The following is a 17,842-nucleotide window of genomic DNA, read 5'->3' as shown; positions in this document are numbered from 1 at the left end:
TCCATGTAGTAGCAACAAACGTTTGTCGTTTCTTGCAGTTGTTTAGAATATAAATTGAAATTGATATCACTTCGAATGGAGGATTTCTTTTTTTTTTTCTCACTCTTTTTTTCTTTCTCCATCTTTATCTGTTTAATTGTTAGAAATACTATTTCAAAAGAGAAAGAGGGAGAAAAGGAGTGGGAAGAGGGAAGAAAAGGAGACATTTCGAACAGTGTGAGGGTTTTAAATTTGATTTAAAGGAAGGTGCTTCTTAGAGGGAGAGAGAGGGAGAGGAACGGAAGTAAAGTTTATTGGGATGCCATAAAAACACTCACTCCCAGCGAATTATTTGAAAAAAGGTTAATGGATGATTGATTAATTGAATGGGAAATGACAACGTTGGCGGAAGCAAAGAAGGTAACCAATGCTTAGAAAGGTAAGATTGAGGATTTACCTGCAATTTGCTAACTTGGAACAGGTAGCTCAAGGAGACTTTTTAATTTTATAATCTTCAAACTTTTTATTGGGAGAAATTTGGTGAAAAGCACATCTCATGTATGATTAACAGAAAATTTGGTTGCTCTCTCAGTGGAAGGCTTTTAATCCCGAGAGGTCGCGGCACAATCTCAGCGCAACCTCTCAGAAGAGATTAAACACGTCACATTAATTGTATTTTTTTGTTGTATATTTCACTAGTCCTTTGTGCATACTTTTGTTTTATTTAAATGTCCGCTTATTTCTCGAGACAAGATAGACGTTTCTCATATTGCGGAAACACGTGAGCAATATACGCATACACCTGGTTATCATTCTTTCAGTCTGTGGCAGCATCCTGGGCAACTTAATAACAACAACAACAATAACAACGACAACAACAACAGCAGCAGTAGCAGTAGTAGTAGTAGCAGTAGTAGTAGTATAGTAGTAGTAGAAGCAGTAGCAACGACAACAACGATTAGCATTTGACTCCAAAGACGTCACCGTTGTACATCTATTACGGATGCTTACTGGTGTATAGTTGTTTGAGTACCACTCTATATATTCCTTCTATTAGCAATAACAACAATAGTGTAATAATACAACTATCGACAAAGTAAGCTTCGCTATATGGGGTAAGTAATCCTTGTTCATATTCCAATTACTTTTTTATCATTTCCATATTTCTTGTTTAGTTCTCTTGGGACAAAATGAAATTCGACGAGACGTGTCGAGTCGATTTTAAATTGATTTTAACGGACTGTTCTTGACCAAAATTCATCGTCTTAGATTCATAATACACGTTTAAGACAAATAAGGAGGGAAGTTTTTGCAAAGTTATTGATTTTGGAGGAAGATTCTAAACCACAAGTTTTCATTAGACAATGCTTTTAATGGATTTTTAGGATGAAATGAAAGTTTTGCTAAGCCTTTTTTTTTGCTACTGAACTTTTTTTTGAGCGGAAAGTTTCCTGTTCCTAAACTAAATACTTCCTGCAGCTTTTGCTTGGATGAATTCGGCGCAGTTGTCTCGTTGTTTCTTGAATTATGCAATACTGTGAATTTCAGGTCGGCAGGAATATCATCAGCCGTACTTGGACATACGCCTTCTCCATATCGGTCGAACGCGCATATGAATGCATATACGGGACAGAATTTCACTCGACCTCAACATTTTCATGGATCTTTTGTAAATTTATCTACAATAATTCCATTTTTATTTACTGGCACTTAGCATCTTGTTTTAAACTCACATTCACAACTGAGCAGTTTTGGTACACATCTGTTATTATGATTTACTGCATGATTGGTTCAGTTGATAGGTTGAAGACAAGACCGCTGATTCATCGATTACATCATCTTAGTTGTGTGAATTATGTTTAAAGCAATAGAAAGGATGTTTAATTTAGTCTATTCGAAAGTGAATAAATGAACAAGTTCCATTTAAAAAGCTTTTTGATGGGTTGGAGTCCTTTAAAATTGCTAGGAAAATGGGAATTTGTTATAATTCATTACAGCAACAAAATATGTGCAATGGGTATGGAAGTACAAACGACGGAACACAGTCGCGTAATGGTTTAAGGAGTTCGGGTATAAGTACTCGTAGGAACAGTACTGGATCACCGGTTCCATCATTAAGCTTGGTTAGTTAAGGAAACATTTCATATAGAAGATAGGTTTTTGTTTTTAGATGCGCTTGAAAGGGAATACGGTGGGGAAGTTTACGAAGTGTTGATCAGATTATTTTTGAAAGCAAGAAGCAATGATTTATAGGGATCAGACTCTGTGCTTTTGCACTTATTTGTTTATTTTTGTTCAGACGAATGTTTACATTCGTGGGCTTGAGCAAAATACAACTGATGATGATCTAAGAGATATGTGCGCGAAATTCGGCCGGATAGCATCAACGAAAGCAATTATGGTGACATTTTATTAATATGCTCTTCAGTTATTTGTTTTCAAAATATTCCGTTTTTATCTGAGATGCTCGTATTTTGTCGAAGTGCTAATTATTAGGAAATTATACGGAGGAATATCATTTACTCTAATTAGTAGTAAATTGTCCCCAAGCTCTACATTTTGAAATTCGAAAATTGTGAGAGCTTTTATTGAAGGACAAGACAACTGGTCAATGTAAACGTTATGGATTCGTTGATTTCGAGGAAGCAGCTGATGCAGTACGTGCTGTTGAAGGTTTGAATCAGGAAGGGAAGGTCCGAGCGCAAATGGCTAAGGTAATTATTGATTGCGGACACAATTTTTTTTAAATGTGTAACCTGCGTAAATAGCAAAAACTCGCTGAATGAAATAGAGATTTCCAGACGTATGTATGTCTTGTTTTCTGTTTTTGCTTGAGAAGCTCATACTAAAGTTTGAATGATAACTGTCAAGTGAGAAGTTAATGTTGAAAGGTTTCAAGTTAAAATCACTTTTTTTCCCGTCATTCCCTGATTGTCCCTCTATTCCGAGGAGGAAGCAAAAGTAGAGGGGAATTTTTTTAAGTGGAATGTGGTGGAGAACATAAGTTTAACTTTTTCAGTTCTATCAAAAATTAAGGATGATAGGTTGTCGTCGAGAGGGAAAGTAGACAAAGAGATGGATGAAGCGAGAATTAGACGAGAGGGAAGAGTTGTAACATTCTGGTTTTTTTTTTTTCATTTGTTGTGCCTGTAATTTACCAATGTTTAAACAGTCTTTGCAGCAGCTATTTCGGGAGAATTACATTTTTAACGCTATCATGCGGAACGTTAACGGGCGAATTTTCATTGCAGGCGCTGAGTCCAAACAACCAAAATAGCCTCTTTCAGCAACAGGAACAAGATCCGACAAATTTGTACTTGGCAAATTTGCCACCGAATTATACAGAAAGAGATTTGCAAAAGCTGCTGGAAAGTTATGGTTCAACAATCAGTACAAGAGTGTTGAAGAATGGTGATGGTTCAAGCAGATGTGTTGGGTTCGCTCGGATGGATAATGAAGAATTATGTGCAAAAATTATCAAAGTAATTGCTCAACTATTGAACGTTCAATTCATTTAACTCGTACTGGAGATTTTTGCGATAATTTTTGATAGATTTTAATGATTGTTGCTTTACAGGAAATGAATGGGAAAAAAATAATTCCGGGTTGCAATTTGCCGCTTATGGTGAAATATGCAGATAGTAATAAAAAGACAAAAAGTCGACCTTTGCAAAGTGTACCGGGATTGTATGGTAGCCTTACACATCTTGAGATTACTGTAAGTCTTATTTACTTTCTCTGTTTATTCAGGGTGAGATGGTATCAGAAATATATTTAAAGATTTTTTGCATTATGTAACTTTTGCGAAAGTCCACCTTTCAGCAACCGTGTTTTGCAACACCACCTTATGACCAAAGCGGTCAATATATCCGCAGCAATCCGAACTACCAATACTTACTAACACCACCATCGCCTTATGTCTACAGTCCACATCCTCAGTATCATGTTTTCTCAGGTAAATATTCAAGATTAGGTTTTTTTTATATTATTATCTATAAAATCACTCAGATGTATGATTATAGCTGTTGTGATCAAACAAATGGTTAATGAAGAATGAAGAGAAAGGAAGGCATAAATTTAAAGATAGTCCTATGTCGAAAATTATGGATTCATATCTGCCAAACAAATTACAGGTTATGGAGATGCTCCAATGGGGAACCTTGCTGCTCAAATGCAAAATTTATCACTTCAAGGTGCTAATGCAATGCTACATCCGTCAGCTGAATTAACAAGCATCGGGCCGGGTACAAGTATGACAGCTAATCAGGCTCCCGCTGGCACAGCAATTCCTCAGGTTGCTATGCAAGCCTACACAGTTCCAATCTATCCATGGCCATATGGTGTCCAGGTAGTTTGTCCACTCTTGTCTGACGTTCATATGGTTTCTTATGACGGAAAATTTTGGAGGTCAGATTCCTGATCTTCTGGTTGGCTTTGATCCTTTTAACCACTGTGTTGCAGACAAAATATTACCGTAACAAAATGTGTATAAAGCTCAGGAAGTTGTATATTTAAATTCACGAATGATTGATTGATAAAATGTATTTCGTTACATCTGTTTAACACCATAGTGTACATGATTGTTTAATACTACCGTAACAAACATAATATGCAAAGTTGTTTGGTTTCGAAATTTAAATATCACTTGTTCAATGTCACACATCAATAACACTGGTAAATCAAACACTATGTATTTAGGATTTATTGCAAAACTTTTCCACAAATCACTAACATTACTTTGTCAAGCATTTTTAAAATGTTAGGAATTTGTAGAAAAAGATTTGTTTACAGGCAACGACAGACCCGAATATGATTGGTGCCGTGGTGACATCTGCGACACCGTTGCAAAATTTTGTTCCAGAATTAGCTGCAATACATACAGATGCTGCAAATGTTGCTGCTGCTACTGCTGCTGCTGCCGTCGCTGCTGCTGCTGCTGGTGCCATACCAGCAAATCAGACATCCGGTCAGGTTATCTACACCAGTCAGCCACCACCACCTCCACCACCGCCTTCGCAAGCGCCAGCACTACAAATGCAGCAAAACTGAGCAGAGAAAATGCCTTCAGGAATTTTAATTTTTGCCGTATCTCAGACAAACTTGTTGTAGTTATGACGCATGGAAAGTAAAGAGAAAAGCTCAAAGAGATGACGAAGAGAGGGAAAGATTAAGGGAGTATTGCAACTTGAAAAGTGAGTGCCTGTTTTCTCTCTTTCTTGATTTTATTCAAAATTTCGTTGTTTGTTTGCTTTCCCCCAATTTCAAATGCTTATCAACTTTGTTTTGCTTGTATGCGCTTTGTAAAATGTTCAGTTGTTTTCAAAAACATGGAATTGCCTCATTGTTAATGAGTTAGTTATAATTAATTTGATTTTGTAAATCTTCTTACTGGAAAGATTATTTCAATTTACAAATTTAGAGAATGATCGTTGCTAACAAGTGACATGTAACGTTGAAAAGATTGGTGGTATGATGGATGTCCTGTGGACATCAAGCAATGAGTATTTCCAAAAAAAAAAAACAAAAAAACCACCTACCAAAATTTATATTGAAAGAAATCTTCCCACCAAAATTTACATAATTTTTAAAATTTTCAAAAGAGAAGGGAGAACCTTCACTGTGAATTTCAGATTGAAGGAAAATTGAATAGTTAGTTATTTGTTTAATGTGTTGTTAAGGTTGCGAGGAAAAGATGACTTTAAATTGATAGTTATTTGTGAAATTGTATTTTCTCATTCTTTAATTTATTTCATTTGTTCCTCATGTCCTTCCTTTTGTTTTCGTCCTGTAAATTCTGTATGGTTTTGACGGTTCTTTCGTTTATCTTATTTGATAGTGATCGCTAATTGTCAACTGTTCCTGAATTGGTTAGTTTCCAATTTGCAGTTAAGGAAATGTGAGTATAAAGAAACATTGCAATGCAAGCTCTATTCTTGCATCCGAAGTTGATAATCAGCAACTACCAACATCACTCCGTTTTTTTGTACGCTATTTTTTTTTAAATTACTTTTTAAAAAAGAGCTGATTTTGGTCGATGTTAATGGCGTATTAGGGTGTATTTGTATGATTTATCCTCAAATTCCTTCAGTATAAATTGGTGATGAAGATCTGCGGAATTGTAAAAATTGAAGAATTTAAGGCTATAATTTAAACAGAAATGTGCAGGACTCAATGCAAGGATCATTTGGGCATCGAATTTATCATTTTAATGTGGCAATTTGAATGCCATTCATGTTGTAATTAGGCATAGCTGGATAGGGAATGGATTTTCTTCAGGTAGAGTGCAATGTTGAAAATGTTTCAAATATTGTTGTACATATAATGTAATTGTGTCTCTCCTTCTTCAGTAATTGCATTGGGTGGAAAATTGTTTGATTATGAATGTATTTCCCGAAGAACAATCTATGCAAAAAATGTCTTATTGTTTATTGTTCATGCAACATGCGGCGGTCAGTGAGTATGTATGCGTGCACGTGTGGAAATGTTCTTTTCGTTGTTATATTTGTTGTTTTATTGTATGTCTTCCTTTATTTACAGAGCAAAAATTCGTCTGACAGTCTCGGCCATTTCTGTTCACTATGATTCAAAAATTGCATTTTGTTAAGTTTGCTTAACGAACAAGGCGCGGGTCGTTTAGTAGAGGATAAATTGTGCTTCGTGGCGATGTTATACATTCCTGATGATGGTGGATTTTTGATAGCAACTAAAGCTCTAGCAATTAAGCATATTATGTGAGATATGCGGTTTGTCGTAAATAGGTATGTTTATTTCATACGCAAATAGATATGGGGATTTCTGCACACTGGTTTCTCGTGCTTTTTCTGGCCTTTCTTAGGTCGAGGAAGTTCAGACCGATCGTAATTAATGACCAAGACCAGTCGACAGTACATCTGGAGATGAAACTTCATCTGAGTCTTCCGAAACTGTTGCGCCATGTCAGCCAACCAATTACTTAAATCCGACAATATAGACGGCCAGTGGTCCTCAAATTATTTTATGTTTCCCGTTGTTTTTTGTGGAGGGCTGATGCATTAATGTAGTAACAATTCATTATATGGGATGGGATGGGCCTTTCCTGTTCACTGAACAGATTACCTCACCGGGAGTTTCCCATATTCACATAAGCAAATGGTCTCTAAAAAGCAAGCCTTCCTTCAATCTTTTGTCTTAAGATCTTGCGAGCTTTTTTTTTTGTTTATGCCGGCCGTCACCTTTGCTGTTCTATAATTTGTTTATTACATCTTGGTTTAGAATTTCGTAGAGGCCTAGAAAAGTCAGTCTTTAAGGTTGATTCTATGGATTTCCATTCCAACAGGACGGGATAGAACTTCCTTTACAAGATATTTGGAAGGAAACATTTGTATACTAAGTTTGTACTACAAGCTAATTATGTTATCGTACTCGCTAATAATGGCAGAATTGATGGTGCTTGTGTGTTCTGTATTTGAACAGATGGCCCACTGTGACGTTGGATACATCCGTTTCTTTCATCTGATGTCTATAAACAACATTCCGGAACGGCAGCTGTCTCACTCTTGATTTTCATTTTTTAGTTTTGCATCTTATGGGCATATCAAGCACTGCTGCTGAAGTCATGGAGTGATCGTCAGGCATTGCTGAATTTTTCTGTTCGTCTCTGAACAAATCATTAAATCCTCTCCGTAATTCTTGTCCGACGATATTATTAGATCTATGATACGAAGTTTATATTTCTAAAATGTTTTGATGAAATACTTTTTTTCTATAACCTACAATTGCTTTCTTGTGTATGCAACAGTTACATTTTCCGGAATGTGCAAAAAATACATCTACTTCGTATGAGATTTCTGTTTGATCCGAAACTGTCTCCTACTTCGTGTAATATTTCATTGCGATGATGTTTTCCTTTTTTTTCAATTGTTTTTTAGTTGTTAGGAATTCCCGGCAAAAAGTTACATCTTTTCCCATTTGTTCTTGATGTGTATCTTGATTCTGTAAATAAAATGAAAATTACTAACGAATTATGACGCAAAAGTTGCATAGTTATCGTGATGGTGACGATTCAATGGCTGAAATACTTCACTGCATTCAGAGAGAACATATTCAGCCCAGCGATTTAATCGAAACACGAATGACCGTCAGGAAAAATAATGGGTCGTGTTTGAAAGCTGATGTGAACTGTAATGATTGAAAAAGTAGAGTTTCGCGTCAGGTAATACTGCATGCAGATTTAGAAATGATGGTGAAGAAAGATGTTCAATTTACTTTTCTACTGGTGGGTACTATTCTCGAAAACGAGTTGTTAGTAGGCACATATGAAATGGCTCAAAAGAAATGGAATAACATAATAAAGGAGATTATCCAAGCCACGTGGCCGATCGACCCGGAAACAGTATGCTGCATACACCTAACAGCCTTTTGGAAAAAAACTTGCAGTACATCAAAAAAGATCATACCAGTTCACCCTTTTCCATCAATAATCGATCGAAACGTTCATATTTATTGTCTATGATACTCAACGCTTATTTAAAGCATGTCTACACATTGATCATTCTATTCTCATTCCGTTTTTGGATCATAGAGCACTTAATCAGCTATCAGTGTACTCTGGTAAGATTGTGATTCTAGATTACAAATGGCCTATTTGATCTGTTCGGATATCTGAACTAATCAAAATCACGACTCTTCCTGTCAATGCGATGTACCGCCGTTGTTAAGGCTCCTTCTTTTGTCATATAGAGTGCACTGCCATCGATACCTATAATTTTTTTTAGAATTTTCAAAGAGTGCAATTTATCAGTAAAACAACTGAGAGCTTAGGCACTTCGCATGTCTATCAAAATCAACGACCTAAACTATGACGTCTCTCTTAGCAATAAATGGCAAAGGTATAATTTCACTACAAGCACAGGAATATTTTGAGATATTTATTACATAATGATAATAGGAAACGTGCTTCAAACGTTGCTCAAAGTTATTTGTTCAATAATTTCGACTGCATTATTCAAAAATAGTTACCATGATTATTTCTATTACCAATCATGCGTATCTTTAAAACATCATATCTTGCGAACTTTCAATCTCCACAAGCATTGTTAGTGACTAGTAGTACCCTACAGATTATCTCATTTTGACAGCCATTTGACAATTTTTATCAAAACGGAGAAAATAAATGCACGAAAAACCTGTAAGCTCAATTACAATGGATGACATAGGCAAACTCGGTTCCAAATTGCTAGCAAGTTTCAATAAATTGACTGCTGCATCACCAGCTGCATTACTCAGTGTTCCACGACTACATACATTTAAGCCTGATTCGTCGGCACAAAGCACTCCCTTCACTTGTTCTTTAGTCACCCTGAAATAAGACGTTAACTGTACATTAGCATCACTTGACCTCGAACAGTTTTTTATTTATTTTACCTAGAGTTTGCTCTGTCACTTGAAATCGCTCATACAACTCGAAAAGTTCCTAAACTGAAGAACCATTTCTTTGCAAAGAAAACAACTAGAAATAATCTGCACTTGCTAATCTATTTACATAAAGCACAAAATCCCAATAGATATTTAAATCCCACTTATTAAGTCGCCAAGCATTACATTTAAGTATTCATAGCATTAATAAAACTCCACAGCAGATGACCAAGATTTTCTAAGCCAAAAGTTATGTGGTAGAATGGCGAGATTTTTTGGATCATATTGTAGATAATCCATTACTTCTGTTTGAAGGAATGCAACTTTCGATGCTTTCTTTACGATTTAGCTATTACTTCTGCAGCTTATTGCCTCGTTTGAGGTAAGAGAAATATTAGTAGGTACATGTATGCATGTTTATATACATACACTGGCAAAGTAGTAATGTAATAATAGAAATAATTAAATCTCACATTTCATCTGCCAGTTTCTCTAATTGTGATTCCATTTTTTTGTTCACAATTCACTGGTAAAAACCTGAAATCAACAATACACAAATAAATGGAAATATTACATAAAGAAAAGAAGTAGACGCAACAGTACATTTAACATATCACCGATACATGTGAACAACAGTTCCCGCTTAAAGACATATACTTCTCATAACATCATGAAGTGAACCCGCACACCCGATAGTGAGATGAGGAAACATCGCGAAGCAAATGCTGGTGTTTCGGGACGCGGGATACTTATATAATCAAAATGGAGAGTGTACATTGCTAGGCAAGAGACAGAAAGATGTTCGAGAAATGCGCGAGGTTTGTGATGGGGATGACATGAAGAAGTAGGAAGTGAGAGAGATAAAGAATAATACAGGAGAGGAGAGGAGATTTATAGAAAAGAACGTATTGATAGAATTTGCATGATCTATTAGTTGTTTATTTTGCGTAGTATTACTTACAGTTAGAAATGTGAGGAGATACGTTGAGACGAAAGAGAGACGGGAGAGAGCAATATAATTCTTCATACGGTTAGAGAGAACGTTGATTGGTCGAGAATAATTTAGAAAAAATCAGCCAGAATTGATCTACTGCCAAGTATTGGGGTCAAAGAGCAGGCATCCTTACTTACTCTTCGGGTCTTCTTTTGGTTGTCATGGAAATACATTTCAAGCGGCTCAATTCTTTTTTCTTGAAATTTACACTAATGTCTCGTTTGACTTTCTTTTAATCTTTCTCATCTTCTCAATCCGATAAAAAATGAGGCACAATATATTTATTGATGAAGTTAGGAGGAAAAGATTGAAAGATTTAGGAAAGAGTGCTGGATATAGAATAAAAGTCCTGAATAAAGGCAAAATTCACATACAAGGGTTTAAATATTTCTTAACTTTTATTGCATATTAATTTTTTTTGAAAATTTTTGCAGCTAATAATAACCACAATTAAACTATGACCATGGAGACGCATTATTTGTTTCAAAATTGCAACGCCTCAAACGATAGGAATCGTGGTGGTGGGTTACCGTTCTGGAGAGTTTTCATGGATTGTAAAAAAGATAAGCTAACAACAGCTAATGGCATCAACAACGAATCACAATGTGCAAATCCCATTAATGGTTACTTTTTCTTTGTATCTTTACTGTAAAATACAGTCATAGCTGCAGAGTGAATTTTTATTTTAGCATGATGGCATAGGCAAAGCATTTGTGACGGGATTAATTAATTTAAGCATGGTTTTGTCAACCAAACTATTTGAAAAGTAATTTAACAGTCAAATGAAATGAAGCAAATTGAGTAAAACAATATTTCTAATGCTACGAATATTCATCTATGGAAGGATTAAATGGTCAAAAGTTTCAAAATAAATTTTGAACGAAAATAAAACTTTAATGCTGTTTGTTTTTTCCTCTTTTTTGCATTTCATATTTAACATACGGGTTAATCGTTATCATTTTCATTTTTAACAACATCTTCCTTATCATCATTATCAGTTTTCATTGTCATCATTGGATAAAACCTAGTCTCGAGTAATTCTGATCCTAAATTAGGATGTAAACGCTATTGAAGTAATCTCTTTTGTCCATTATTCTTTAAAAGATTATTTTTTGAAGATTTCAAAGATGTTGAACAAATATCTGAATGCACATCTGAAACATCATTTGAAAACAATGCTCAAGCAGAAAATGGCACGACAAGAAAACGACATCCTATCGGTATGATGTTGATGCTTTCTCTTGCTGTTCCATTAATCTTGTGCTTCAGATTATGGCAAGTGAACTTTGTTACTTAGCAGATTTCTGTTTGATGCACGTTTGTTTTATAAGCACATATTTTCATAATCATAAGATGCTTTCATCGTAATCCATGGGAATTTTATTGTCTATTCCTAAGGGTCAACTCCTTTATTCTAGTTTGTAGCATAGAGATGTTGTGCATTCACACCGTACCAATAATTTCTCCTTCAGGCAGCTTTAATTTGGGTGCTGTCTTTGCTGAGGCTGAAGCATCAGACAATTTATTAGAGCGGAAGCAATTTAATTTAAAATTAGTGAAGGAATTTCGGATCGAAGATGGTACTACTGGTTTTGGTTATGATACAATTTTCGGTGATGGCATCGATGAACGGTTGAGATCGGTTATCGTCGATGAACCATATTTGCGAAATAAATCACAGGTGTGTTACTGTTGGATAATACAGAGAAGTTCCAAAGCCTTATTGGATACTTTAGCATGGAGTGTTTTTTTCCAAACTATTTTGATTTGGACATCGTTCGCTGGAGCTGAAATATTTGTTAATATCTTTTGGTTGAAGCTTGATATTACTTTTGTTCTTATCTTGAAGTAGCTTTTCTACTGTTTATTTTAAACATCGCTATAGTTGTTGACATACAAAAGTATGTCAAAAGTATTTTTAGTGTCCTTGGAGTACGGACTACAATGAATAAAATTGTGAGATTAGTTTTGTTAGTATCTAACTACATAACGTTTTTTATTAAGCGGTGGTTCGGAACTGTTGCTGCAAAAAGGTTATCAAAATTCTCTCATTTTAGATTACAAACTTGGTTGCATTCTGCGAGTTGTTGGTGTCGGGAGCACCGAATCTTCGTGAAATTGTGCTTTGTACGCAGGCGGAACAGACTGCATTGCATGAGCTGTGGCTGCAGTTAAAACAGCTGAGGATCGATCTTATGTTACGAGATGTAGTTTTGAAAGTGAAGTGCAGCGGAACCATGCATGATCGGGAAATTCGGTCATTTTTTATCCTATTTTAGGCGACAAAATTCAATATTTCAAATTTTTTCATTAACTACGAAAGTTATTTCTAGATTATATCATGGTTACGTTTGTTTTTTTCAGTTAGTACATGTTCATACATTCCATTATAATCCTTCTATGACAATTGGTACTTTGGTTGTTGAGAAATAATGTCGAAATTTTCATATTACCTTCCAGAATTTTTTCTCTCTCTCTTGAATTGGACTCTCTCTTGAATTGGAAAAAAAAAACACTTTTCCTTTCAGATTTGACAATGGTTGGACCTATCGGATTGGTCGTGGTTTAGATTATTTTCAAAAGCAGCAGCCATTAACTCTAGGAATAACCAATTTCAATTTAAGGAAATGTCAGGAGACAAATGTATGTATATTAAGAGAAATGCGACGTAAGGATGCTATGTAAATTGATTAATTTAATAGGGACTAATAATTTATATGATTTGTTGTGATTCTGCTATAAACTGGATTGTGGAAAGTAGGAATAGGAATATAAGATCGAAATTTGATTTCACAATGAATTTAGCTGCTCATTTTCTATGCTAGTCTATATTGTCTTCAAAATTCTAACTAATTATTATATTAATTTCCCTAAGACTTCTGAGAATTATTCAATCAGTTGATTATTTTCGTGGTTTTTTATATTGTGATTTGGTATTAGAAAATTCCAATTTCATATATTTCAAGTTTTTATGTTTCATCGATTTCTCATTGTTTATATCGTGCAGTACACTTGTACTTTCAGCATAACTGTGTAATGTTGTTTATTTTTTACCATGTTGATTGATATTTTTATTTGGATGAAGTATTTTTGTACAATGTTTTTAGATGTGTTTATATCAAATATTCGCATTTTGCAGCTTTTATTTCCTCGATTTCGTGGTCATCCATTGTAGTGATTTGTTGTTGTCTATTGTTATGATATATTATGGATCGCTTGTTTCATACATCTCTTTCTTTGATTTTCTGGTATTACGTTTAATATAATCTAAAATTTATGCATGCGAAAATTACTCGTTCTATCTACAATTTTAGAAACCTTATGAATTGGATTGAGAGGCAGTTCAACCTACTATTATTATTCAGTTATTTGGGGGAAGTGGAACCAACGCTTTCTCGAAGTTCCTCAAAACTTTTAATTTTGAGTCATGTTTCAGTTTTCAAAGATTCAGTAATGTTCATGTTACAGTTGCTTTAGTAAAGTCGAGGTTTTCTTAATAAACCATAGATTTGCAAGCGGTAATTTTGGCAGCAGAAAATTGTCGCAATACTGTGACACACGTAGATGCGCCAGATATCAAGTGGGCGATAGGGATATCACTAGTTGCTAAAGCTGTGGATGATATTATAACTGAAAGAAGTGAAATGGCAAACTATGAAATTCTGTTGATATCTGTATTTCATGATATGCTATAACAGTTCCAATTTTCTAGCAGTGATAATAAGTAGCGAAGAAGTTGTGATTATGGTAATCAGTAAATGGTGTTATTATTTTGCCAGATGTGTTCTCTTATTAGGAATGACATTTTGAAAAAATCTTAATCCCGAACGTTTTGTTTCAAATGTGATGTTTGGACGAGAAATAAATGGTTTTATTAAAAACAAGTATCACAGTGGAATGCACTGTTTGAGATTGGAAAACCCATTCAACTGTAAAATTTAAAATTAAAAACTGTTTAAATATTTGATACCAAATGAAGTATTCATATGTACTTGTGAATTTAAAAGCGAAATTAGCATATTAATAAAAGATCTGAGATAGGACAATATGCCTATAATTTAAGCTTTTCGAATGAAAATACTCGGTCCCATCATTCTTCTTCATTCCTCCTTTTCTTTATCTGGAGGACGTCCTGTCACATATTGCATTTTCATTTCGAAATTTCATTTTTAGTTTAGAATTAAAAAAGTTAGCACTTGCGAAGCGGTTAGCATGTAGATAGATAGATGTGGGAATTTCAATTTTAATTAATTTCAATTTCGGAGATGTCCGATCAGCGGCTGTTTGAACGTAAGACAGTATGCTGTGATCAGAAATCGAAATGTTTGGCGCATTCTGCTCTTTTCATTGGTTTGTTTCATATACAAATGCAAAATTGTTTTAAATAAATTACTGTCAATTAGTGTTTAAAGATAAGCACAAAGACTGTTTTAAGTGGTAAGAAGAAATAAATGACAAGGATACGGTACTAAGGAGAGAAGTTAGATAGAAGTTTCAATTCAATATCAAATCATGATTCATTTGAGAAAAACCAGAACGACGATTAAAAGAATTAGACGTGGAAAAACGGGAACCCATTTTACTTCGATGTTCGGCTTTGCAATGTACACATTTTGTTCAATTGGACACATTGCAACGAGTATCTGAAATTTACAAAGTTCTACACGAATTTCATACTGCAGTAAGTCAATCGCATTTCATTTATTGTTAGTTCATTTCTTATCTTAACATAATCAGTTTTGTCACACCATTATTTCAGGTGACACAATCAGTTTTCCGTTTGGTGCCATCCTTAGAAACGGATGAATGGCCAGTACGGTATGTTTTTGCATCACTAAGTGGTCGTTCAACATGTGTTCAACTTCGCTCCTCACCGGTCTATGTAGTTCATTGGCATACCATTTCGTCGAGCAAAGAAGTGCAGGTAATTAGTAGGGGTAATCGTCTCGAATTCATCAAGTAGATACTGATCACTTAACGATATCAGATCAGATCACTCTGTAATTATTCGTAAGATTTGCAAACTTCTCATACCACTATCTAATCCATTCTGTATGCTTTGGTTATCTTCAGGAACATATGTTTTAAATGTTTCACATATTCCATGAATTTGCTAATTTGAACTCAAATTTCAATGAATTTGAATTTGTGCAAATTCAAATTTACGTGGAAACCGTTTGATTGCATTTAAATGTAGAAAGATATGAAATGTCTCACTTTTTCGATCATTACAATTATCTCGAAAAAGGACAAATTAAATATCGAAATTAAGTAACAGTGTGTTATTAGCTGCTCTGATCAAAAAATCACGACAGTTAGCATCGCCGTTTCTTCCTTGTCAAAAACCTTTCATCAAATATATTTTATTCAAATATTTCTAATTGCACTTTCCTTCCAATTCAAGTTTTTTTTTTTTTTTTTGTATTCAGATAAAGCATCGTACGGTAACTCGGTTATCCTATGAGTTGATCCTGCGGCCGATGGAAATGGAAACAGCTGAACGATGGCACATGAACTGGGAGTACGTCGTTTATCGAGTGTCACATGGTCTACACTTTGCCATCATGAAAAATGTTGCTGATATGAATCCTCAACAAAGAGCTATTTATATACGAATACAGAAAGCTTATCCACGACGATTTATGCGATCTATTATTGCACCTGTAGAAGTATGTGCCATTTCGAAACTGTCGACTGTTTTTGTTATGAATGACAGCTCTGTGGGATCGCCTGCTTGTGAATTTTGTCCTTTCGAAATGTCAAAGGATCAAACTCTGATTCTTCAATTAGGGACAATTTTTCCCCCATAAGATTTATCAATAATTTTCAGTTCTACGAATGATTGTTGAATTTTATCAATAATTTTCGATTTCGGAAATAATTTGCATCGAAATGATTGCCAAGAAATTTCTAACAATTTTGTTCCAGAAAAAGAAAGTTCTCAAAGCTTCGGAAGCACACCCAATTAAAATGTGTACCGTTGATCGAGGTGAACCGTGTCATGTCAAAAAAATCAATATTCCTGAATATCGTAGATGTATGGCCACCAATTATTATCCAACACTGGAACATATTACCAGATATTCATCCAGTTCAGCCCTGATTAAATGTAACTGTTGTCCTGATGTAATGGAGTAATTCACTAATCAGTTGATCAACTAACTGAATGACCAGTGACACTTGTTTGGATTGTTTTTAAATTTGGGTGATTAAAAGTTTAGGATTGACTTTGTTTCTTGTTGAACTTTTATGTAAAAAAAAATAAAAAAAGAAACAATTTTGGAAATTGGAATGGGAAATCGAATTCAGTTGTATCGTATTGATAATAGAGAAAAGAAAGGAGCATAGAGAAAGCCATCGTAACTTCGCGGGATCAATTCGATTTTAACGTTACGAAAACCTTACATCTGAGTCTGTCGTTCGCCATTATCATTTCGTTATTATCAGTGTGCGATATATAACTTTCCGAATTCATCTATTCTGAACATTCTATCACCAAGGTATTCCATCGCATGTCACGTCAATCCCAAGTTTATTCTTTATAGCTAACCTCAACTAATAAACTACTTTTATAAAACAACCATTTTGATGTTTTGGAAATCCATACCAAAATTATAGTCAAAAACTTCATTAGTGGACTTCGAGTAACCTGATAGTTTTGTTTCACGAGGGTATATTACAGACCTACTGGAATACTCGATCGATACAGTATTTCCTGATCAAGAGGCTCAGAATTGTGAGAAGGAATTGACTCAGAAGATAACAGTATTATAGCAAGTGGGATCACGTTATAGCATAGGTCACATTTCGGTCAAAGAAAGCAAAACGAAGAAGGATATTCAGAGTTTATGTTGAAAATATGTGCCCATTAAGCAATAACTTGCGATTGAAAGATTGCAACGCCTGCCTCAATTCGCCCCTCCTATTCTCCCCGCACTGCACACTCCTGGACTGCGCAAGACTTCTCCATGTTAGTTACTAGCGGGGGAGCGCGAACGCAACCCCAAACGCAAAAATTGTGCTGTTGGCTGATCCCAACTCGGGATAGCCACACGGGTCAACCAGACCCAGAGTGCAATGGTCAAGCCTCACCGTGGAGGTCCCGCCTTGTTGATCGCGAGACCCTCCCAGCCAGGTAAGTTTATGAGCTCTCCGCTCCTGAGGTACCCCTTTGAAGAGCTGCAAATATCGAGTGGCTTGCTGAATTTACTTGCATTTGACAAGACAATGAGATCTCCGGAGAGTGTCGAGACGACGAGTAAGTGAAAGCAAATGTTGCACATTTGAAGGATCCCTTCCAAACAGTGTGACTTCTCTCTGCTACTCCACTTGTCCCATTGGTGGACGCGCAAGAGAGTATCAGAGATTTATGACTGCCGTGCAACAGTAAATTTGGCCATAGCTCCTTCATGCATGCATGTTGCAAGCTAGAATGCATTATCAGGCCAATTAGACTAGGCTCTTATAGACTCTCGA

At 35.3% G+C, this 17,842-nt stretch overlaps 5 protein-coding genes across 5 annotated transcripts; 3 read left to right on the top strand and 2 right to left on the bottom strand.

Moving 5' to 3' along the window:
* Positions 1-939: 939 nt before the first annotated feature.
* On the top strand, positions 940-5,126 carry LOAG_06349 (RNA binding protein). The gene is made up of 10 exons (XM_020447124.1): positions 940-1,094; positions 1,528-1,648; positions 1,977-2,102; positions 2,279-2,380; positions 2,574-2,693; positions 3,231-3,461; positions 3,557-3,697; positions 3,802-3,934; positions 4,113-4,327; positions 4,771-5,126. Exons 1-10 carry the CDS (start codon positions 1,090-1,092, stop codon positions 5,026-5,028), a joined length of 1,452 nt encoding a protein of 483 aa, XP_020302612.1. The 5' UTR covers positions 940-1,089; the 3' UTR covers positions 5,029-5,126.
* A 1,380-nt stretch (positions 5,127-6,506) lies between these two features.
* Positions 6,507-6,914, bottom strand: LOAG_06348 (hypothetical protein; the record flags this gene model as incomplete). The annotated part of the gene is made up of 2 exons (XM_003141884.1): positions 6,507-6,682; positions 6,755-6,914. 2 exons carry the CDS (start codon positions 6,912-6,914, stop codon positions 6,507-6,509), a joined length of 336 nt encoding a protein of 111 aa, XP_003141932.1.
* Positions 6,915-6,994: 80 nt separating this feature from the next.
* Positions 6,995-9,915, bottom strand: LOAG_06347 (hypothetical protein). The gene is made up of 4 exons (XM_020447123.1): positions 9,846-9,915; positions 9,144-9,316; positions 7,977-8,716; positions 6,995-7,615 (listed from the first exon to the last, which is right to left on the bottom strand). The coding sequence occupies exons 1-3, from the start codon at positions 9,878-9,880 to the stop codon at positions 8,625-8,627; spliced, it is 300 nt and encodes a 99-aa protein (XP_020302611.1). The 5' UTR covers positions 9,881-9,915; the 3' UTR covers positions 6,995-7,615; positions 7,977-8,624.
* A 908-nt stretch (positions 9,916-10,823) lies between these two features.
* LOAG_06346 (hypothetical protein) lies at positions 10,824-13,129 on the top strand (the record flags this gene model as incomplete). Its single annotated transcript, XM_003141882.2, has 5 exons — positions 10,824-10,989; positions 11,485-11,586; positions 11,839-12,047; positions 12,424-12,623; positions 12,895-13,129. The coding sequence occupies 5 exons, from the start codon at positions 10,824-10,826 to the stop codon at positions 13,049-13,051; spliced, it is 834 nt and encodes a 277-aa protein (XP_003141930.1). The 3' UTR covers positions 13,052-13,129.
* A 1,502-nt stretch (positions 13,130-14,631) lies between these two features.
* Positions 14,632-16,504, top strand: LOAG_06345 (hypothetical protein; the record flags this gene model as incomplete). The annotated part of the gene is made up of 5 exons (XM_003141881.1): positions 14,632-14,716; positions 14,893-15,047; positions 15,126-15,290; positions 15,796-16,035; positions 16,295-16,504. The coding sequence occupies 5 exons, from the start codon at positions 14,632-14,634 to the stop codon at positions 16,502-16,504; spliced, it is 855 nt and encodes a 284-aa protein (XP_003141929.1).
* Positions 16,505-17,842: the final 1,338 nt, after the last annotated feature.

Source organism: Loa loa (assembly GCF_000183805.2).
Source record: "Loa loa unplaced genomic scaffold supercont3.4, whole genome shotgun sequence".
Classification (NCBI taxonomy): Eukaryota; Metazoa; Nematoda; class Chromadorea; order Rhabditida; family Onchocercidae; genus Loa; species Loa loa.
Note: the sequence above shows the minus strand (reverse complement) of the source record. Positions and strands in the feature narration are given on the sequence as shown.

What these genes read in the sequence shown, in the direction of transcription:
- LOAG_06349 (XM_020447124.1), top strand. An exon ending in CATCAACGAAAGCAATTATG is followed by an intron (nt 2,381 to 2,573) that starts GTGACATTTTAT and finishes CTTTTATTGAAG; the next exon opens with GACAAGACAACTGGTCAATG. An exon ending in TCCGAGCGCAAATGGCTAAG is followed by an intron (nt 2,694 to 3,230) that starts GTAATTATTGAT and finishes TTTTCATTGCAG; the next exon opens with GCGCTGAGTCCAAACAACCA.
- LOAG_06347 (XM_020447123.1), bottom strand. Translation starts at nt 9,880, where the DNA reads ATGGAATCACAATTAGAGAAACTGGCAGATGAAAT. An exon ending in GAGAAACTGGCAGATGAAAT is followed by an intron (nt 9,317 to 9,845) that starts GTGAGATTTAAT and finishes GTCTTATTTCAG; the next exon opens with GGTGACTAAAGAACAAGTGA. An exon ending in CATTGTAATTGAGCTTACAG is followed by an intron (nt 8,717 to 9,143) that starts GTTTTTCGTGCA and finishes AAAAAATTATAG; the next exon opens with GTATCGATGGCAGTGCACTC.